The sequence below is a fragment of the Talpa europaea genome, assembly GCF_964194135.1.
Source record: "Talpa europaea genome assembly, chromosome: 13".
In the NCBI taxonomy this organism is placed as follows: domain Eukaryota; kingdom Metazoa; phylum Chordata; class Mammalia; order Eulipotyphla; family Talpidae; genus Talpa; species Talpa europaea.
In genome coordinates this window covers 24,171,005-24,194,609 of record NC_140080.1, presented here as the reverse complement: position 1 = coordinate 24,194,609, position 23,605 = coordinate 24,171,005, and the positions used below count along the sequence as shown (strand labels likewise).

The window sequence follows — 23,605 nt, the reverse complement described above, 5'->3', positions numbered from 1 at the left end:
GCTCTCTTCCACAGACCACAGAAATGGATAAATGTTGTGCTTTTATATTTGTCCATTCTATTTTTTGGCAAGGTAAGAAGGGGAGCTTTATTTTCACTGAGTAAAAATTATGTGGGTCTGGTATTTCTCTTTGCAAAATAATTTATTTTTGGCTGCAGAGTATTAATTCTCGGGCTGTGAAACCTGGCTTTGATTCCAAACAGATCTTTGGGAAAGAGGGAACTTGAATAATAGAGAAAATAACTCTGTAAGGAAGTATATTATTTCTTGGAGGGATCCTGCTATCCATTTAAGTGGTTTCTCCCAATTTTCACATCCAAGCAAATTGTATCCATATATAATTAGGCAGAACAAAGTCACAGTAATGCTTATGTAGGCTTTTCTGCCTCCTCCATCCTTCACCCTGCAATGTCACTCTAGTAGCAGCAATGAAGTAAAACCTATGAAAGTGTGTGAACTACAGTCCTCCAAATATAACACTATGAATAGCCAAAATAGCCAAAATAGCCAAAATAATGGCATCAGCTACCAGGTGCTGATCATTTGTTAAAAGCCAAGCACTATGCTAAGCACTTTTTTTTTGTATTAAAGTAACATTGGTTTATAACAGTATATAAACATAAATCTACATATATTATTATCTTTACATAATACATCACCAAAAGTCTAGCTTCCCTCCATCATATACAGTTTTTAATCTCATGACATTCATATATCCATGTTAGGAGGAAAGTTCTCGTACTCTACTCATTTAAGAAATAAGGAAACTGAATTAACATAACTTACTCAGGATTATAGTTGTGTAGTTCATCAAGCAAAAGTTTTGGTTGTAATTTCACAACTGTTTTAACTGCAGTCTTGTGCTGCTAATTGTGATGCACAGTGCTTCTATATGCACAAATGCTACAACCACAAAGTATGATTTTCCTGTGGAGCTTTCCCAATAGAAGATAAGCAATGGAAAATTTCAACACCTTGTGGAGAAAACATAGATACCTCATCCTGTCATCATTAATAGCTTTAAAAAGAAGTTTGACAAAGTTGTGTGACACTCTATCACGTTTTTCCTAGTTAATCTACTTACTATCTTTATGACATTGGACAACTTACCTAATTTAACTGTGTCCCAGTCTTCTCATCTCTAAAAGGCATTTTAGTACCTAAAGATTCAGTTACTTGATGATCAGGGAAAAAAGATGTAATAGATTTATGGTAATGAGAGAATATTACTCTATCTTTATTTCTATACATGTCCCTATCCCTTGCAATTATTGACAGTATCCTACACAGAATATAGGACAATGTGCTTTCCATCATAATGATGGAACATCATAATTTAAACCCTAGAAGAATAGATGTAATCTTTGCTAGATAGAAGAACATTGCAAGGAAGCACAGAAAATTCTCTGAACTACGATCACATATAAATATTTTCAATACTATTAGCAGTTTAGGCAGTAGTCTGGCAATTGCTAAGAAAGTTGGAGGCTACAGTCATAAGTTTCTAAAGTTCCCCATGATATTTATGGCACTGGTGATGTCATCTGGAGGAAATCCAGTTATACAATAGATACCGTTTTCTTAAATCTATTGCAGGCAGCCATGTTTGAAGCTACAACAAGGGACTCATCTGCTGATCAAGTTAGATAAGTGTTTGCCAAAGTGTGTTTCATCTCACATAGTCATGAGGAATGCTATTGAATAAAAATATTTTATGAGCAAATAAATTTTGAACACTGCCTACGATGGTCTCTTTTTGGCAGTTAATAATGCACAGAAGTACATAAAGACTTGAGAGTTGTGTAGTTTTTCACACACACACGAATTCTGTCATTGTTTAAGTCTAATCTATTTGACCACAACATCCTTTTTTAACATACTACTCTTACTGTTCTTTGGAACTGGTTTCCATTGACTACCTTTTGGGAAACGGGCTTAGACCATACTTCTGGATCTCAGCAAAGCAGATATATTTTGTCAAGAAAGGCCCTTGACACCCCCAAATATATCTGTGGTAAGCTTCTGAATACCATCTTATGTTGAATACTGCAGGTGAATGAGTCGGGAGGTCTATATCAAATCCTTCAACTTGGGGCCAGTTGCTGAAACTTTTTTTTTAAAAGATTTATTTATTTATGCATACAAGAACTAGAGTACAGGCCAGAGGTGTGGGGGATTAAAGGATTCATCAGAGGCAGAGTGGGGAGCAGAACAGGCAGACTGACTGAAATACACTGTTGAGGGGAGCAGCGGGTGAGATAGGAGAGGTCTGCTGCACCATGTGGGTAGCTCCCTGGCCAGGAATCAAACTCATGCTTCAGTGGCTACAGATAGCTTCATAGGTTGCATCTTAACACCTTGCACCAGCAGGGAAGCCCCAGTTGCTGAAACTTTCTGGGCTAAATGTCCTCTTCTGATAATCATGTGGTCAGATCATAAAGTTTCTAAGGGTGTTCCATCTCTAAAGTTGTTGAAAATATTTAAATTTTAAGTAATACTTTGCAGTTCTCAAAATACTTTCATATGGCTTATCTCAGATGGTCTGGATACTTTTGGAGAAGCTGACATAAAGCCTCCTATCTACCTAAAATTGCAGTGGTTGAACTGGAATGCCACAGAGTACCTTCTGAAAAAAAAATTTCCACTGCTGAAAACTACACCCTAAGAGTAGCGGAAAGTCTAAATGGGTAAATAAGTAGCCATGTGAGACATGGTCATTCTCTTTGAAGGTGTAATGATTAAAAAACTCTTTGCTCAGTGAAGTACTTAATAAGCTGGATTTCATTTGTTAGCTGAATAAAAGTGTTATAGTCTTAAAACCAGCAAAGAACATGTATAGTAGTCTCCCTTACCCATGGTTTCACCTTCTGTGGTTTTCAATTACCTATCTTTAACTAGAGCGCAAAAACAGTATTATAAGAATACATTGAAAGAGAGCGTGAACGAGGTTCTAGTCCTATAATTTACTGCAATATATTGTTATAACCCTTTTTTTAGTTATTGTTAATTGCTCTAATTTATAAATTAAACTTTACCATATGTGTATATATATGTATAGGAAAAATGTATATAGGATTCAGTACTATCCTAAGTTTCAAGCATCCACTAGGGATCTTGGAAAATATCACTAGGTAATTAAGGGTGACAACTATATAGAGAAAAGAGTTTTTAAGGCAGAGCAACAACCACTTATCAAACACCGAAACCACTCCTAACCTCAACATGATGATCAATGTTACCAGTAGGTAGCAGAGGAGAGTGATTAAGAACCTGGGTATTGATGTCAGATATATTTCTCACTCACATGATGGTTCTGTTATGCACCAACTGTGGGACCTTGGGCAATTTTATTTGACCTATCTAAGCCTACTATCATCTGTAAAGGAAAGTGCTTTGTGCTAATCAAATAATTATATTATACAAAAAAATCCTTAAATGCACTGCACTGACTTCATAGTAGGCACTAAGAAAGGATTGGAATGATTTATAGTTTCAAACATAACCTCTTAAAGAACAGTAGCCTCAGCACCTGTCATCTTGTCCATTTTCCTGTGGTGTTGGGAGGCAGCCACTCCAATGTGCATATGTAGAACTTTCTGGGTGATAGAAATGTTCTTGGTGCTGCCAGTGTGGTAGCCACTAACCACATGTGGCTCTTGAGCACTTGACATGTGGCTAGTATGACTGATGATCTGAATGTTTATTTAATTTAATTTAAATTTAATGTTTAAATTCAGAAAGCCACATGTGGCTAGTGGCTACTGTTTTGGACAGCACAGCTACAGATTATCACAAACCACATTCGTGTAAAATTTTATAACTGGTAAAATTTCTTTCTCTACAATACTCAGTTTCATGTCACAGATTCTATGGCTTAAAAAGTTAATTATGACCCTTTCAATAAGACGACAGAAAGTATTCGTTTCTGGTGAATGTCATCAGTCAAATTACTTAAAATCCTGTGCGGAGGAATGTGGAAAGTTTCAGACTTGTACACTAGATCTTAGATCTCACTGTAAGCGCTTAGATCTCACTGAAATAATAGTGTGGGTTAAAAATAAGAAATTAATAAATGATGTGGATCCCTTCATTAAATGTAAATATAATTTATTAACTGTCTAGTAAAAGCAAATTAATACATTCTCTGTTTACATGTCATAAAATTATAAATCTGACTACTACAACTTGCCTTTTGATTGTATACTTATCTTTTTTTAATCTACTTTCTCTGTCAAATTTAGAAAGATCTCATAACTTTAAGCTTTCCTGGTGTTTATAGAAGTTCTTGCTTATTTCATTGTATAGTTTCATTGTATAGTTTTTGGAGTATAAATCTTATATCCTTTTAATGAATTATGATTTTTTAATTTAATTTTTTTTGGTAATAGAAGAGCTGGGGTGTAGACCAGAGGGATGAGACATGAGAGGATTCACCAGAGACAGAGTGGGGAGCACAACAGGTGGATTTACTGAAATACATTGCTAAGGGGAGAGGCAGGCGAGATAGGAGAGGTCTGCTGCACCACATGTGGGTTTACTCCCTGGCCAGAGATTGAACTGAAGTCTTAGCAGTGATAGTGCTGAGTAAACTTAACCCATAGGTCACAAGGGAGGCCCATGAATTATAATTTTTAAACTTTATTAGTATTCTTTTTTGTCCTTGAACCTTACTCTGTCTGGGATTCTACTGATTGTTGCTGCTCCTACTTTATTTCATTTATATTTTCCCTGGTTTCTCTTTGTCTTTCTGTTTTCCACTCTGTCATTTCATTTTGATCATTTTCTCTTACAGACAGAATAGAGCCGAATTTTATTTTTCTGATCAACATCTACAATGATTTATTGGATTAAAAACTAGGACTACTCACCCTTACTGTGATTTCAATATATTTGGTTTATTCCCACCATTTTACTTTATGTATATGTCATAAGTTGTGGTTTTTCTCTTTTAATGTTTGTTATTCATTTTTGGCTGAATCAGTTGTATTTCACTCGTTTATTCCCAATGCCCTTTTTCCTTCAATAAGAAACTGAGTCTATGATTGTAATCAAACTGGTGATTATCTTATTTTTCACCATTATATCAAAACTTCTTTTCCTCTCTTGCAGCTTCTGTGCAGTACTGAAGTAATATCTGTTTCTTTCACTCCAAGATATTTTGCTTGTTCACATATCCCAATACAACATTGAGGCCTCAGGAGTAATTATTTTCCAATCCCTTATTATGGCAAATACCTCTCCCTCCTCAATACCTGACATTGTTTCAGGCTGTAATTTTCATTCTAATTATATGATACTTCTATTACAAGAATCCCTTTTCAAAAATTATAAATTAATAATCTGGCCTCCTTGGTGGCACAAGGGGTTAAGCACTGCACTATGAAGCAATCCTCAGCTTCTGCAGCACAAATTCGATCCCCGGCCAGCCAGGGAGAAACCACATGGCGAAGCAGACTTTTCCTGTCTCTCCTGCTGCTCCCCTCAGCAGTGTGTTTCAGTCAGTCTGCCTGTTCTGTTCCCCACTCTGTCTCTGGTGAATCCTCTCACCCCCCGCATCTCTGGCCGTACCCCAGTTCTTGTATATGTAAATAAATAAATCTTTAAAAATATATAAATTAATAATCTGTAAATGTTATTCAATGTATTTTAACTCTCCTTACTACAAATGAGAACAAATGTGAGGATATTTCATCTTCTCGCAGCTAGCCTCTTCTTTCTCTTAATTTTTGAGTTCCAAGATTCAGTGATAAATGAGACTTTTTGGAGGCATATCTTTTTTTTTATTCTGTCTAGGACACCATGAGCAATTTTAATCAGAACATGTACTTTTAATTTAGGTTATTTAAGCTGCTTTTTAAAAAAAGATTTATTTATTTATGCATACAAGAACTGGGGTACGGCCAAAGGTGTAGAGGGTGAGAGGATTCACCAGAGACAGAGTGGGGAACAGAACAGGCAGACTGACTGAACTACACTGCTGAGGGGAGCAGTGAGTGAGTCAGGAGAGCTCTGCCACGCCATGTGAGTATCTCCCTGGCTGGGGATAGAATTTGTGCCGCAGTGGCTGTGGATAGCTTCATAGGTTGTGTCTTAACCCCTTGTGACACCAGGGAAGCCCTATTTAAGCTGTTTAAATAACTTTGGATACTTTCTATTATTTCTTTATTCTCTATTTTTAAAAAAAAAACTTTCAAATTTCATGTTACTCACATTCTGGTGTCTAGTCTGTCCTCTAAGTTACATCCTTTCCTTATGATATTAGCTTCTTAGAAATTTTGCTTTGTGTTACAGCTGTTTCTTTTATCCGATGTGCTTATCTTGAAGAGGTAACCATTTATTTTTTGGTTCTTCTGTTGAGTCTGAATATTGAAAGGGTTCACTTTCCTGAACCAAAGAAAGACTTTAGTCTTATAATTTGTTTTTCTCTATTCCTAAAGCAAATTTCCTCAGCACCAGTATCAGTCAGGCTACTTGGGCTCTACAGTAGTTATAAATTTGCACACTGTGTAAGATACAGCATTTTTATTGTCTTGAACTGGTATCATAGTACTGTAACCTCTCTTCTAAGAAACACAGGGAGACCTCTTTGCTCATGAGTCTCTCCTAGTGCTTATGTATAAAGAACAGAAATAAAGCTTCAACCAAAGAGCCAGTAGTAATTCATTTTGTCAGTGTGGACACCAATCTGGACTGCCAGTACCAACAGGATCTGTCAATCCTGCTGTGTTCTTCAAGCAATAGGTCACAGAGGCAGAGCCTTCCCCTTGCAAGTCAAATGGATCTATTGCTGAATGCAACCTGTGTTCTCTTAGTAGAATATTACCATCTATGGTCTTACTTGCACGTCAGCATTTCCCTAAAACTTCCAAGTAATTGAAAGCCCAGTCACGAATCAGTCATATGGCATTTGCTCTCCCCTCAGGAAAAATCCCACTCCCTCTAGTTAGATGTTATAGTGGGAGTTCTTAGTCAGAACAGACTCATAGACAGGGTTCCCCCCACCATCTTAACAGTCATCATGTTTGCTGAGAAGAGTATGATTTATTAGGTTAGATTAACTCAGCAATATACTGCCTACATGTCCCAGGATGAGCTGATTTTTGACAGAATTCTCAATGAGAAAATAGTACATCAAATTCATATTATTATATTAAAAACTATCTGCAGATTGTGTCTAACATTTTATCCCCACCACTGTAATCCAGTCTCATTGTGTTTGGATAAAGAGAGATGTTTGATCTGTTCCATTCTTGGTTTCTGTTTATTATTTCTGACCTCATTGGCGGTGGGTAAATGTTTATGAATATATACTTCTTTTTCCTGAAATTCCTACTCTTAACACTAGTCTACTTAACATTACTATAGGATTTTTTTCTGATACTATAAATTTGGTTCTTTGTTGATGTGCCTTGTCATTTAAAATGCTTGGTCCCCTTGTAACTCATGACAAAAAATTTTGTTTCTTTAACTTCCTTCTACAAAAGTGACAATATCCTTCTGCTTAAAGAATCTTACTATTTTTAATCTTCAGCATTATGTTGTTGTTGTTATTATCCTTAAAGATAGTTAATTGATTTTGTTCTTGGGACAGTTTATTTTTAAGTCCATAGACCATGAATTTTAGGACCATGTCTTGATAGCCTTCATCCTTATGAAATATGCCATCAAGCATAGCAGTTTTGTTTGTATCATTGGCCAGCACCTAATTATCTTTCCTGTCTCTCATTCTTTAAGAGCCCTTTGATGTCAGCAGCAGTCTTGTGCTTTGAGAGACTGGTGAATGGGGTTCTTCTCCTGGAATATTAAATAATGGTATTATATTAGAAACAAAATGCAGTGCAACTATGGTGATTAAAGTAATTGCTCCTATTTGCAATAGCAAAGGCTTTAATGTTTCTCTCAATGTATAGAGAAAGAATTTCCTCCTTTTGTGGCATGACTAGATGAAGACTCATTTTTAGTAGAAATCAGAAGCAAAGCAAGACTGTCTTGCTCATTGGGAGTTAGGAGATATACTTGGGATTGACAGGGTGGACAAAAATATCAAAAGCTGAGAATGTGACATTATGAGTCTAGGGTTTAATAATCACAGCCTTTGTGGTATAGTGCTTTGGAGTGAGGTAAATAGCCAAGTTGAATCTCAGCTTCATATTTATTCTAGCACTTTGATTCTCTACCAGTGATTTAATATTTAATATTTTCTTTTGTAAAAATGCAAAAATACTTTTTTAGCATCTCAGGATAAAAGATTTTTTTTAATAAAAAGTGTCACTATAAAGTTCTTGCCACAGGATTTTCTTCTGTTGACTTTCAGTAAATATGTACAGTGATTGCTATCACAATTCAAGAAGATACTGTTTTCACTCACTAAATGAATAAAAATTAAACCATTTGCCTCCACTCAGTGTTGGAGACAGGATATGAGGAAGCCGCCTTTCATTTACACTAGTGTTGAAAGTGCAAACTGGTAAAATCTATTCAGATAATAATTGGCTTTTTTTTTTGTATTGGACATGTGATCCAGGAATTCCCATACTAGAAATGTGCAGGAAAACTTGCCAAAGAACCTAGTCAATAAGTATGCAGCAGAGTATGCGTTTGTAACCAATAGTAAACAGAATAAATATCCATCACTGGGCAAGTTGTCTGTGTTTCTGGGAAGTGATTCAATGCTCTCAGTGGCAATCCTGTATAAGAAAAGACTGAAAGTTTATTTAGGTGTTAGAAATTTAGGTTTGCTTTATGTAAACATAATATCAAAACCTTATGTATTTCTTGAGGTTGTTAAAATTGTTTTTTAATTGTGGAAAAAGATGCAAAAATTTTCCATCTTAACCATTAAGTGTACAGGTCAGTGACATTTCAATTCATTCACAAGACTGTTACTATCACCACCATCTATCCACAGAATTCTTCACTTTGTACAACTGAAACTGTACCTATTAAACACCAACTCCCTGTTCCACTCTCTCTCCAGCTGGCAGTACAGCTGTACTTTCTGTGTCTATGAAATTCACTGCTCTAGGTACTTCTCTTGAGTGGAATTGTACAGTTTTTTCCCCCCTTCCTTTTTAAGGATGGATAGTATTCCCCTGTATACAGATTTTCAAAAATTTGCAAATCTGCCAATATATACTTGGGTTATGTCCACCTTTTGGATATTGTTAATAATGTTTCTATAAACATGGGTGTACGAATATGCTTTCAATTCACTAGTATATATTCCTAGAGCTCTTAAATTCAACTTATAAGTATTACTAATCTATTAATAAATCTAGCATATTTTAGTAGTCACTTTAAGAGACCTTTAAATAATATTTGGCTCCCCGTTCATACTTAATGAAACACCTCCATACCATTTAAACTGTTTTTATATATTGAATACATTCAATACCCTTCTTAAGTACTTTAATTTCTAATACATTTCTTAAGTACTTCAGTTGTGCAACTTTAAAGAAAACTTTTGAATTACTCAGAGTATAAATCTAATTAAAAACTGAAGGTATGAGTATTCAAACTTATAAGCATAAATTTATAAAGACCTGAAGTTCAGTTAATGATCCAGTTCTTTATACAAGCATAGTCATGTTTTAACTTTAAAATCACAAGTCTAAATTATTCGTTTAAATTGTGGTTACCAGTAATATAATAGAATACAACAAATTTTGTTAAAATTGCAGCTACATAATTTTTGCACAGATTCCTTAAAGCTAAATTATTAATTAATGGCTTTGATTCTTTTAAACGTTTCTGTACTTCTAAAATTCCCTGAGGTTGACAGATAGTCTTCTATCAAGGAAGTCAATTACTATCCTAGTCATTTGAGTTTATTTAACTGAGTATTTAGACCTGGCATGAAGTCTGGATTTGCAAATATTCAGGGCAAATTTTATTGAAACTAAGGAAACTATTATATCATCTCATATAATTTTGGGGGTTGCCTTCTCTGCATACTCCAATTATATCTATGATCACAGATTTTAGCTGGCACACTGACTGGGTTTTCAATCACAGCTCTAACAGGATGCACTAAACCATGTTTATAATTGCTCTGTCAGAAACTCCATTACTCAGAGGAGATGGTCCCAGAGCCAGGATCATTAGACTCAAGTTACACACATTCCACCGTTCTTCATTGTACTCCTTTGTGTCTCAGCTCACACACAGGTGATTGCTTGATTACATGTTGCTTTTCTTCAGCCTGAGAATGGAAATATCTGCTTGCCTAAGCCCAAAGATTGTGCAATTTAATGGGAAATCCCACATGGTTTCATATACTTATTAGCATCAGGCAATTCTTCATATACAAAAGTGGGAATGGATGGAACTCTGCATATCTTGTGGTATTACTTGACTTGCCTTACAGTAATTGGTCTCAGATTTCACAATTCCTGGGTATGACATTTACGTTACAGTTACGTGGATAGTTTCCCAAGTTTCTGCAGTGTCTAGTCTATGCAACTGCAGATGCATTCTTCTGACAATTGAATGCGTTACAGATGCATGAGTAGCTGATATATTGGTGGTGTGATTAATTTCCCTCCCTATGTAGGGTCTTGTGTGGACCTAGTCCATTGAACTTGCTTCTTTTTCCTCTTTTTCCCATTTTTTAATCTGCCAGTGCATTCCTGTCTTACTTTCCATCTCATCCCATGTTAATTCAAGAGCCTTTATTTTCAAAGTATGTGTAACTGTACCCTTAACTTTTGTGCCATTCTGGAGTTTTTCATTTTTGACAGATAAGCCTTAACCCTTAATGAACCCTAATCTCTGAGTGAGTCTAGAATTGCTAGAAAAAGGAAAAACCAAAATCAGAACAACACAGAGAGAGAGAGAGAGAGAGAGAGAGAGAGAGAGAGAGAGAGAGAGAGAGCGCCTGCATTTCATCTGGGAACCTGCTGGGTTTTCAGGTTAGCTTTTTCAGTGTCCACAATACCATCTGAAGAAGCCTTAAAGATCTGATATCCCAGCCAACTCCTGCTGAAAACCTTTGTCCCTAGTTTCACAAGGAAAATAGAAAGTATTGGAGTGGACATTGCTTATTTCCTTTTACTATATAACTATGCCTACATCCTGCCATTCTCCCCTTGGGTTACAATACAAGAAAAGTGCTTTTTTTCCCTTTCTAAGGATTAACTCTTCCACACAAATCCTGGTTTCACTCTTACCATGACTCCTCAAGAATCTTACGGTAGGTATAATTATTTTTTTTTTTGGTAAGCATAAACCCTCCGTTTCAACTAGATCATTCCCATTGACTTTTGGAAGTGCCTGTCTCTTACAAAACACAAAACAAAAAAAAATATAAAAATAAACCAAAAAATCCAAAAATAACAAAAACCCTCTCTTTCAATGTCAAGTGCCCTGTCACATCACTTTCTTTTTTAGCTTCCAGAAACCTCTCCAAATGTTGTCTGGTGGCCTATACAACAATCATGCTGAACTTGGTTTTCTAGTTACTGTTTATCATCCCAGTTATATTAAAAGGACTTGTGAAATTTCCAAACACATTGATTTGTATTTATTTAAAGTAAAATGACAACATAAGTTGTAGTAAAACAAAATGAAATATTGGCAAGGACATGGAGCAATTGGAACCTTTATTTATTACATAAAATGGTGGCACTATTTTGGAAAATAGTTTGGCACTTTCTTAAAATATTAAATATATGTTCACTGTATAATTCAGATTGGTTAGCAGAAGTGGTGATATTCATGTAGTGAATTACTAGTTAGCTATGAAAAAGGATCAAAGTTTTTGGTTTGATGCAGATGTTCTAAAACTGAATTATAGTAATGGTTATACAATTTGATAAATTTACTAAAATTTTTTATTTATATATATATATAAAAGACCTGTCTACTTATGTCATATGAATTAAACCTTAATGAAGTTATTTGATTAAAAAAGTACCAAGTTGCCAGATTTTTTTATAAATTTGCTAATTGTGCCAATTTCTTATATGAACAAAAGTAAAATTGTGCAATACAAATTAACATTAACATGCTAGTTTTCACTTAGTTTCTAGAAAATCAAAACAGGGCCTCCCGGTAGCGCAGCAGTTGAGCACTGGGTTGCGAAGCTGCCTGCAGCCTCTGCGGCGCCGTTTCAATCCCTGACAGCTCCCCGGCCACCGGAGGAGGGTCCCGCATGGCGCGCAGACCTCTCCTGCCGCCCGCTGCTCCCCTCAGCAGTGTGCTTCGGTCCTTCTGCCTGCTCTGCTCCCCGCTCTGGCTCTGGTGAATTCTCTCACCCTCCCGCGCTTCTGACGGTACCCAGTGCTTGTATAAATAAATAAATAAATCTAAAAAGAAAAAAAAGAAAATCAAAACAATATTTTTGTTTTGTGTATTTTGTTAATTTTAAACAAAATTATCTGGGTCATAAGGTAATGAGAAAAATGTCTGTTTCCAATCTACTGACTCCAGTATATTTATTTATTTATTTACTATTTTTTTAAAGATTTATTTATTTATGCATACAAAAACCGGGGTAGTAAGCCAGAGGTGTGGGGAGTCAGAGGATTCACCAGAGAGAGAGTGGGGAGCAGAACAGGCAGATCTACTGAAATACATTGCTGAGGGGAGCAACGGGCGAGGCAGGAGAGGTCTACTATACACCATGTGGGTTAGCTCCCTGGCCAGCTGGGTATCGAACTAGTGCTGCAGTGGTTGGCAATAGATTGATAGCGCTGTCTTTAACCCCTGCGCCACCAGGGAGGCCCCGACTCCAGAATATTTAGTGAATAGCAGTTCTCTCCTTTTGTTCTTTGCTACAACACTGCAAGCATATCCTTAATAGTGAATGGTTAGCATGGTATACAGTGATATTTTACCCATCATGAAATCTTCATGAAGAGAATACATTTAAGATCTTTTAAGACTTGCCCAGAATAAAAATGCAAGTAAAGTTTGGGGCAGAATGTTTTAATATGATCAGGAATTTTAAATCCCTTTTCAGTATTTGGCATTTGTTCATATTCCCCATGTTAGTATTTATTTAGTAAGTATGCAACATTATAAGTTTTCATTTTAAAATAATCAGTGGCCAACTAGAAAGCAAAATGTAATGCTATAAGAATTAAATTAGAATGATTTGTAAGGAGAGACATGTAGGCAAAAGAAATAAAGAATGGTAAACTCGATTCTCAAGCAGGGATTTGGGATTGGCTTAAGTAGAGCTTCCAACTATTTGTCCAAAGGACAAATAGCTATATTTGTCCAGATAGTCTACTCTTCCTCAAAGAAAACAGACTAAGAGCATAATTTTAAGAGAGTGGTGTAGTTAGAAGGAATGAAATTCCTGATAGGCTGGTTTATTTAAGAATGGGGGTTTTGAGAAAGGCAATACAAGCAGACTTCTCGTTGAGAATCCTAAATATGTAGGGAAAGTGATCATAGGTATATATGCATGAATCTACCAAAACTATTGTATAATTTTTGCAAAAAATAGACTTTTCCCCCTCTTAATTCAATTTGATATAATTAATTATGAGTCTAATATTTATTTAAAATGGCAAGATGGTGTGGTGTCTGAGGATGATAGGGTTAAAAAATTTTTGACTCAATTTGTGATACAAATAAGCACACAAATAAGTGTGCTTATTTACAAGGTTGATATATCTACACCTATCCTATAAAGATTGTCTTTTTCGAAAATGTGATTTGTGGCCAGCACCTCTGTTGTTTTATGCAAGAGGTTAAAATGAACTGTTTTTGGTGAAAGTGAGCTGTAAAGTAACGAGATGCTAGACCACCTTGCTAAAAAAGTTACCTATTATAGATTTTGTTTCTTTATGTTGAACTTTTAAAATATTATTTTCCGGGCCTCCCTGGTGGCTCAAGGGGGTTAAGACGCAGTCTCTGTAGCTGTGGGCAGCCACTGCAGCACAAGTTCGATCCCTGGCCTGCCAGGGAGCAACCCACATAGTGCAGCAGAGCTCTCCTGACTCGCCTGCTGCTCCCCTCAGCAGTGTACTTTGGTCGATCTGCCTGTTCTGTTCCCTGCTCTGTCTCTGGTGAATCCTCTCACCTCCCCACACCTCTGGCCTGTACCCCTGCTCTTGTATGCATAAACAAATACACATTTAAAAAATAATAAAACTATTATTTTCCTTTATATGAGAAAACCTCATTCTTCACTAAGAAAATAGAAATGTGGTTTTATCCCAAGAATTTCAAGGGCTTTTATCATGAATGGGTGTTGCACTTTATCGAAAGCTTTCTCAGCATCTATTGATATTATCATATGGTTTTTATATTTCTTTTTGTTGATGTGTTGGATAACGTTGATTGATTTTCGGATGTTAAACCATCCTTGTGCCCCTGGAATGAATCCAACTTGGTCGTGGTGAATTATCTTATGGATACATTGTTGGATTCTGATAGCTAAAATTTTATTGAGGATTTTTGCATCAGTGTTCATTAGGGAGATTGGCCTATAGTTTTCCTTTTTTGTGTTGTCCTTATTCGGTTTTGGTATTAGTGTAATATTGGCTTCATAGAACGTGTTTGGTATTGTCCCTTCCTTCTCAGTTTTTTGGAAGAGTTTGTGAAGGATAGGCACTAATTCGTCTCTGAATGTTTGGTAGAATTCATTTGTAAATCCATCAGGTCCTGGGCTTTTGTTTTTGGGGAGGTTTTTTATTACCATTTCAATTTCGCTGCTTGTAATTGGTCTGTTTACGTGTTCTATTTCTTCTTTATCTAGCTTTGGGTGATTGTAGAGTTGTAGGAATTTGTCCATCTCCTCTAGATTGTTGAACTTGTTTCCATATAACTGTTCATAGTAGTTACTGATTATTCTTTTGATTTCTGCTGTGTCCGTTGTGATTTCTCCTCTTTCATTGATGATCCTGTGTATTTGTGCTTTCTCCCTTTTTTCCTTTGTGAGCCTGGCTAGGGGTTTGTCTATTTTATTTATTTTTTCAAAGAACCAGCTCTTGGTTTCATTGATCTTTTGGATTGTTTTTTTAGTTTCAATTTCATTTATTTCTGCTTTGGTTTTTATTATTTCTTTTCTTCTACTGGTTTTGGGGTTATTTTGTTGTTCTTTTTCTAGATCTTTGAGCTTCGAGATTAGGTTGTTTCTTTGAGTTCTTTCTTGTTTTTTGATGTGAGCTTCTATTGCTATATATTTTCCTCTTACTACTGCTTTTGCTGCATCCCATACATTTAGGATATTGGTGTCCTCCTTGTCATTCAATTCAAAGAATTTTTTAATTTCTTCTTTGATCTCCTCATTAGTCCAGTGGTCTTCCAGTAGTGTGGCTTTTAATCTCCATGAGGTAGGATAGTTCCTTGTCTTCTTTTTATGATTTATTTCTAGTTTGATGCCTTCGTGGTCAGAAAAGATGGTTGGTATGATTTCAATCTTGGTGTATCTGTTGATGTTTGTCTTGTGCCCCAGTATGTGATCGATCCTGGAGAATGATCCGTGTGCGCTTGAGAAAAATGTGTACTCCGTTTTTTTGGGGTTTAGTGTTCTATAGATGTCTGTTAAGCCCAAATGCTCTAGGTCCTTATTTAGAGCTTTAGTTTCTTTACTTATTTTTGTCTTGTTGATCTATCCATTGTTGATAGTGGTGTGTTGAAGTCTCCCACTACGTATGTGTTTTCTCTGATGTCTGTTTTCAGAGAGGACAACAGTTGTCTGATATATTTTGGTGCCTTTTCGTTTGGTGAGTATATATAACTTCCAGTATTATATTGAAAAGCAGTGGTGAGAGTGGGCATCCTTGTCTTGTTCTAGATCTTAATGGAATTGCTTTCAGCTTTTCACCATTGAGAATGATACTGGCTGTTGGCTTGTCATAGATGGCCTTTATGATGTTGATAAAAGCCATCTATGACAAGCCAACAGCCAGTATCATTCTCAATGGTGAAAAGCTGAAAGCAATTCCATTAAGATCTGGAATAAGACAAGGATGCCCACTCTCACCACTGCTTTTCAATATAATACTGGAAGTCCTAGCCAGAGCAATAAGACAAGAGAAAGACATCCAAGGAATCCAAATAGGAAAAGAAGAAGTCAAACTATCACTATTTGCAGATGATATGATAATATACATAGAGAACCCCAAAATCTCCACAGAAAAACTAATTCAACTCATCAATCAATTCAGTAAAGTGGCAGGATACAAAATCAACACGCAAAAGTCAGTAGCCTTCCTATACACAAACAATAAATCTGAAGAAGAAGAAATCAAAAAACCACCCCTTTTATTATCGAAACAAAAAAAATCAAATATTTGGGAATAAATCTAACAAAAGAGGTAAAGGACCTATACAAAGAAAACTATAAAACACTGTTAAAAGAAATAGAAGAAGACACAAAGAAATGGAAAGACATCCCCTGCTCATGGATTGGAAGAATAAACATTATTAAAATGGCCATCCTACCAAAAGCAATATACAGATTCAATGCTATTCCAATCAAAATCTCAATGGCATTCTTCAAAGAAATAGAACAATTATTGATGAAATTCATATGGAATCACCAAAAACCCCGAATAGCCAAAGCTCTACTGAAAAAAAAAGAAGGAAATGGAGGCATCACACTCCCAGACTTCAAACTATACTACAAAGCCATAATCATCAAAACTGCATGGTATTGGAACAAGAACAGACATACAGACCAATGGAATTGAATAGAAAATCCAGAAATAAACCCACAGATTTATGGTCAACTAATCTTTGACAAAGGAGCAAAGACTATGCATTGGAGCAAAGAAAGTTTGTTCAATAAATGGTGCTGGGAAAACTGGGTCGCTACATGCAAAAGAATGAAGCTTGACCACTACCTCACACCATACACAAAAATCAACTCAAAATGGATTAAAGAACTAGACATAAGACCTGAAACCATAAAATACATAGAAGGAAATACAGGCGAAACACTACGGGATTTGCACATCAAAGACATCTTTACAGACACATCACCCAAAGCAGTGATAGTGAAGACAAGGATAAACAGCTGGGACTACATCAAATTAAAGAGCTTCTGCACAGCAAAAGAGACAATAACAAAAACAAAGAGAAACCCCACCAACTGGGAGAACATTTTTGCACCCAAAACTAATGATAAAGGACTGATCACAAAAATCTGCAAAGAGCTGATGAGACTCAGCAACAACAAAGAAAATAACCCAGTCAAAAAATGGGCAGAAGAGCTAAAAAGAAACTTCTCTGAAGAGGAAATGCAAATGGCCAACAGACATATGAAAAAATGTTCAACATCACTTGTAATCAGGGAAATGCAAATCAAAACTACCATGAGATACCATCTCACACCAGTGAGAATGGCACATATTAAAAAAACTAGCAACAACAAATGTTGGCGAGGGTGTGGAGAAAAAGGAACTCTTCTGCACTGTTGGTGGGAGTGCAAACTGGTCCAACCACTATGGAGAGCTGTGTGGAGATTTCTGGACCTACTAAACATAGAGCTTCCATAGGATCCAGCAATTCCACTCCTAGGTATTTACCCAAAGGACACAGAAACATCAATTCCAAAGAGCACCTGCACCCCTATGTTTATAGCAGCACTGTTTACAATAGCTAAGCTTTGGAAACAACCCAAATGCCCAAAAATAGATGACTGGATCAAGAAGATGTGGTCCATATATACCATGGAATATTACTCAGCATTCAAAAAAGATAAACACATACAATTTGCAGCAACATGGATGGCGCTGGAAGGGATCATGCTCAGCGAAATAAGCCAAAAAGAAAAAGAAAAATACCGGATGGTCTCACTCATAGCAGGAATCTAGAGAACTTAAATAAGGGACCAGGAAAATGAATATAAGAAAGTGAAAATCAAAATCAACAGAAAACTATGAACCAGAGACACTTTTTGGGGGGTGGGGGGCGGGAGGGGAAGGATTGGGCTCAGAATGGGGCGTTTGCAATTGTATGGGGGAATATAAAAATAAAATTTATTATTTAAAAAATAAAAAATAAAAAGTGCATCATACTAATACTTTCAACATAATTCAGGATTACATCTATATTTCACCTTCCTTACTGAAAATCTTGATTCACTGTTATACTTACTAACTTTATGCAATATCATATTCACAACAGTCTTAGATAATAATATCAACATTACACTAATAATATGATTACTAAAAACAGTTTAAGATTTGGGCAAGAGGGGTGGGGTCATGAATGACAAGTTTTTGCGTGTTTGTTTTTGTCCCTAGGGTACATTTTTATTTTTGTCCCTAGAGATATACAGTCAAATGACTGTATTTTAAGGTTCCTTAAAAGAGTTACTCTACATAGTTGAATATAAATTAAAGATCAACTACTTTTACTTCTGATTTTTAAGACTTTCAGTCTTAATTTTGATTTATAATTATGTAAAATATATAATGGATCTTTAATAAAAAGTATATTCAAAAAAAAGAAAGAAATGTGGTTTTAAGTTTTATTTTTGTCATTACATATTTTGTCATACATATATAAGATGTCATACCTATCTAAGATATAATTTTTTAATGATTTATTTTATTTATGCATCTAAGAACTAAGGTATAGGCCAGAGTTGTGGGGAGGTGAGAAGATTCACCAGAGACAGAGTGGGGAGCAGAACAGGCAGACTGGCTGAAATACGTTGCTGAGGAGAGCAGTGGGCAAGACAGGAGAGGTCTGCTGTACCATGTGATTTAGCTCCTTAGCCGCAGATCAAACTTGTGCTGCAGTGGCTGCCAATAGCTTCATAGTGCTGAAACTTTGTCTCTTGCACCACCAGGGAGGCCATAAGATGTAATTTAATGTTAAATTATATCCAAGTTTGATTTTCTCCATAAGTATTTCTTAAAAGTTTTACCATCATTATTGACTCTTCCTCCTTTGAATGAAAGGTGGTTTTATTATTGCAAAAATTTACAAGAACTTCTTGCAAAACTTCTGGCTTCCCTGTTGAAATGGAATTAAATCATTTACATATAGGGCTTATCAGGAAATTCTGACTGTCATCTTACATTCCTAAGAATATGCTTATAATCACTGTGGGTAGGGGAGAGCTTTCACATATTTCTGTTGTAATTTTTTTTTAATTTATTTATACAAGCACTGGGTACAGTCAGAAGTGGGAGGGTGAGAGAATTCACCAGAGCCAGAGCACGGAGCAGAACGACAGACTGACGAAATACACTGCTGAGGGGAGCAGCGTGACAGGAGAGGTCTGCGCGCCATGTGGGACTCTCGCCGGCGGCTGGGGATCGAACCAGCGCTGCAGAGGCTGCGGGCTCAACCGCTGCTCCACTGGGGAGGCCCTCTGTTGTAATTTTATAACAATTATGAGTCACTGAATTGGCTAGTCTTCAGGAAATTGCCCTTTTTCTGATTTCTCCTGTATCTCAAACCTCAACAACAAAAGTCAAACTAAAACCTAGTTAATGATTTCGTTCCACTTGAAAGAATGTATACTGATGATGTAAAAAGTTCAATGAAATTTATTGTGGCAGGAAGGAGGGATAGAGTAGAAATGCCTAGGATCAGCTTTCAGGTTGACTTGCCTAGAATCTAGATCGGTGTTCTTAAGCTTTATGGTGTGTGTAGATCTCCTGATCATCTTACTGAAATGCAGATTCTGGTTAAGTGGGTTGAAGATAGGGTCTGAGCCTGCATTTCCTACCAGCTCCCGAGAGATACATATGTTGCTGGCCCATGTACCACATTTGAGATGAAAGGACCAAAATCAATTGTCCTTAATATTCATAGAAGTATCTGCCCATAAATCATGTGTGACAGCATTTGTTAAAGTTTGTATCATTTTGGTGGTGCTGAACAATGGTATCATCACCTTGCAGAGAGCAAAGATCGTACAAATTACCTGAGAAATAACTACCTAGAAACAATCCATGACAAGGGACTCTAGTAGCACTGTATTACTGATTGGTTGCTTTAGAAAAATAAAGAGCAATGAAACACTTCTAACCTCATTTTGAAAGGTAAGATAGGTCAGTATTCTGATGAACAGAGATGTAAAAACCCTCAACAGGATTGTAGCAAACCAAATACAGCAATATTTGCTTAGAACTAAACACACTGTCACGGAAACAAATCAAATTGCTAGAGTGAAATATTCATAGGCAATCTAGACTCCCCACATCCATAAATCAATGATATGAAAGGAATATATCTTTATTGGTTCTATTTTTTATGATGATATTTAATAAGTTTATTTATTTTATTTTTTACATCATTGTTTATTTTTAAATAATATTTGCTCCCCCCCACCGCCGCATAGAGTTTCCTTCCCTAATGCACACATGCACCATCACCTCAGTCCCCTGTGCTCCTCCCTCCCTCCCTCTGATCCCTCTCCCTCCTTTTCCCCTGCAGGATGTCTCTAATTTATAATTGTCTGTTTTTGTTTTGCTGTGTTTTGTATTGTTATTTTTTTACACTGATGTCTTATTTGGCTCCCCTGTATTCCTCCTGTAAGTGAAATCCCATCAATATTTTTTCTTTTTCCTTCTGGCATATTTCACTGAGCATAATTCCTTCTAGTTCCATCCATGTTACTGCAAATGGCATGAGTTTATCTTTTTTGATTACTGAATAGTATTCCATTGTGTATATATACCACATCTTCTTTATCCAGTCATCTATTTTTGGGCATTTGGGTTGTTTCCATGTTTTACATATTGCATATAGTGCTGCATATATTGGTTCTGTTTTGACTTTCTGAGCTGTCATCCTCCTAATCAGGCATTAAAACAGATATCTTGCATGTGCTGATGAGAAATATCAATGAGTGATGACAGTCGGGAGTAGTGGGTGGCTGGGGCTATGGTCCTGGAAGTCAAGCTCATTCCACCAGTGCCATGCAACATGGTCAGAATGTTCAACTTTTCAAGAAAATCCAGAAATACAAATTCATGCAAATTTTCCAAATTTAAAAGTGTTGGCTACTAATTTAAATTCTTTTAAAACTCTGCGAGCCAAGAAAACACATCTGTGTCCCAGACACAGCTCCACCCATTTACAATGTCTAGTGTCAAATCTACTGAAGTCTCCTAATGCACTTCTTGTGATTGAAAAATTATTAATTTTCTAAATGAAACGCCTTGTGTCTTTAGACACTTTGGTCAAAAGAAATAGTCTCTGTTTTATGCATTTGGAGGCATGGGTGCAAGACTGGTATGTGATTGTAACAGCTGTCTTTCCATTTTCTTTCACATTCCAGATTACAGGACAGGCCCATGTTTCACTCAGGTCAACAACCAGATGTGCCAAGGCCAGCTGACAGGTATTGTCTGTACGAAGACTCTGTGCTGTGCCACCATTGGACGGGCTTGGGGTCATCCCTGTGAGATGTGTCCAGCCCAGCCTCAGCCCTGCCGACGGGGCTTCATCCCCAACATCCGCACTGGAGCTTGCCAAGGTGAGTCAGCTGTCTACCTCTCCACACAGGTGCACCCAAGTGTCAGGTCTCCTTTCACCTCCCATGGAGAGTCTGACACTGTGGATAACAGCCTTTATGCCAATACCATTTCCAACAAGGGCCTTGTTGTTATTAGCAATCATGACGGGATGGCTTTTATTTATCCCCTATAATAAATAGTTCAATTCTTGACATAAAAGAGAAGAGAAATAATATGAAATATAGGGAATATTTTAGAAATACAATTAAAATGTGTAACACAATCAGGGGATGAGCTACTCCATGTCTTTATCCTGGTGGCACCACATTTTCCCTATTATGAGAAAGCATTCTCTTACTCTCTCCTAATCTCATTTAGGTAATAAGAACCTAAGCTCAGGTATCAGGGAGAATAGCTGTCCTATATTGTTATTAGTCATATCTTCCAAGTCAGTATGAACTCTGTCCATCCCTGTAGTTATTTCAGAACGTCAACCAAATTGGTTACAATCTTGTCTCCAGGCAGTCATTTGAATGGGCCCAGTTTATCCTGACATGTAATTTATTTATCAGGGCTAGGCTGGGACCCTGAGGATGTACAACAGTGTATACCAACACAAGCAGCTGCAGACTGTTATATGCTTGCTGGAAAATTAATTTATTTTCAACCACCATGATGCTTACCCTTTTTTGGTTACTCTCTAATATCATGTGTACTAAACCCATCTTTAGAACTTGGGAACAACTCTGAGCTCTGAAGTGGCAGTATGATCATAGGAAAATTATTCTTGTATTATTCACAAAAATGATCACTTATATTTGAGACATGGAGATAGGTTTGCTATAATTAAATCATATGCAAAATTAGATATGATTGATGTAACTGACCAATATCAAAGGCAGGGGTATTATCTCCCGTGACCATATAAATGGGGTATTGCAGAAAACCAGTCCACTGTCCTAAAACTCAAATGTCTGGGCCTCCTTAATGGTGGGGGATTAAAGTCTCAGTAGTATCAAGCTATCACCAGCAACTGTGGCATAAGTTCAATCCCCAGCCAGGGAGTTGATCCACATGGCATAGCAGACCTCTCCTGTCCGCTGCTCCCCTCAGCAGTGTATTTCAGTAGATCTGCTTGTTCTGCTCCCTACTCTGTCTCTGGTGAATCCTTTTACCCCCCACCCCCACACCTTTGGCCTACACCCCACCCCAGTTCTTGTATGCATAAATAAATAAATCTTTAAAAAAGTAAAACTCAAATGTCAAATGTAGTTTGGAGAGCATTTACATTGCCTCAGTTCATGGAGAAATAAAAGTCTGCATAATTTGATAAATATATTCCTGACAGTGGCCACTAAGGTATTTTACTTTTGTAATTTTATAAAAGGTTAATATTTTTAAAAATGGTCTGTCTAAATTCTTTTCAAATCAAAACTATAGCAATACCCAAAGGATGACCATATGACCCAACAGATTAGCAACTTTATTAATTTCATGTAAAAACTTTGTCAGCTTTGTACTTAGAATAATTTTTGACAAAAGTGTTGTCTTTTGGACTAATAACTATCACAAGTCAGAAGTAAATATGAAGATTGTGATAAATATAGTTTTTAATCTTGTTTAGTATAGATAGTAAAATTCTCTATTTTTGATATGATTACCAGTAAAATCATACAGAGTTCCTGATAAAACAATAATTGGTCTATAGAAAATATAATATACTAGATGTTACATGGTAATTACTATTCTATGTATTTCCTAGTTTAGGCAAAGATTACCATATAATTATATAACATGGGTTGCTATTAAAGATAGAATAATATGTAGCTCTATATTAATACTGCTTGGACTTACTAGAATAATACTTTTTATTTATCACTTTCCAAAATACAGATTATTTATGGTGTTTATTGTTTTTACTCTACTCCAGCTAGAATGTAAGCTCCATTCGGGCAGAAATTAATGTCTCTGAGAGACCTAGAACAATGCCTAACCTGCAATAGAAGCTCAGTGTCTTTTGAATTGATAAGTGAGATTAAGTTCAAATACTTTCAAAAACATTATTTTATAGGACTAGGTCTGGTTTAGAAAAACCCTAAACCAAGATCTTCTGTCTTTGTAATTAGCTTTTTCACCTACATGTTTTGTCATAGGCCTAGTTTTCTGAAGATCATTACTAAAAATGTCTGACCGGATTTCAAATTTCTGAATGTCCTCTAGTTTTA

At 36.3% G+C, this 23,605-nt stretch overlaps 1 protein-coding gene across 1 annotated transcript in view; it reads left to right on the top strand.

The window, feature by feature from the left end:
* Positions 1 to 23,605, top strand: part of FBN2 (fibrillin 2) — a gene marked incomplete at both ends in the record, with an annotated part of 253,753 nt that overhangs the window by 48,231 nt on the left and 181,917 nt on the right. The window contains one exon of the mRNA XM_084251943.1: positions 21,203 to 21,400. Coding sequence (XP_084108069.1) covers positions 21,203 to 21,400 — 198 coding nt within the window. The remainder of the gene's footprint in view (positions 1 to 21,202; positions 21,401 to 23,605) is intronic.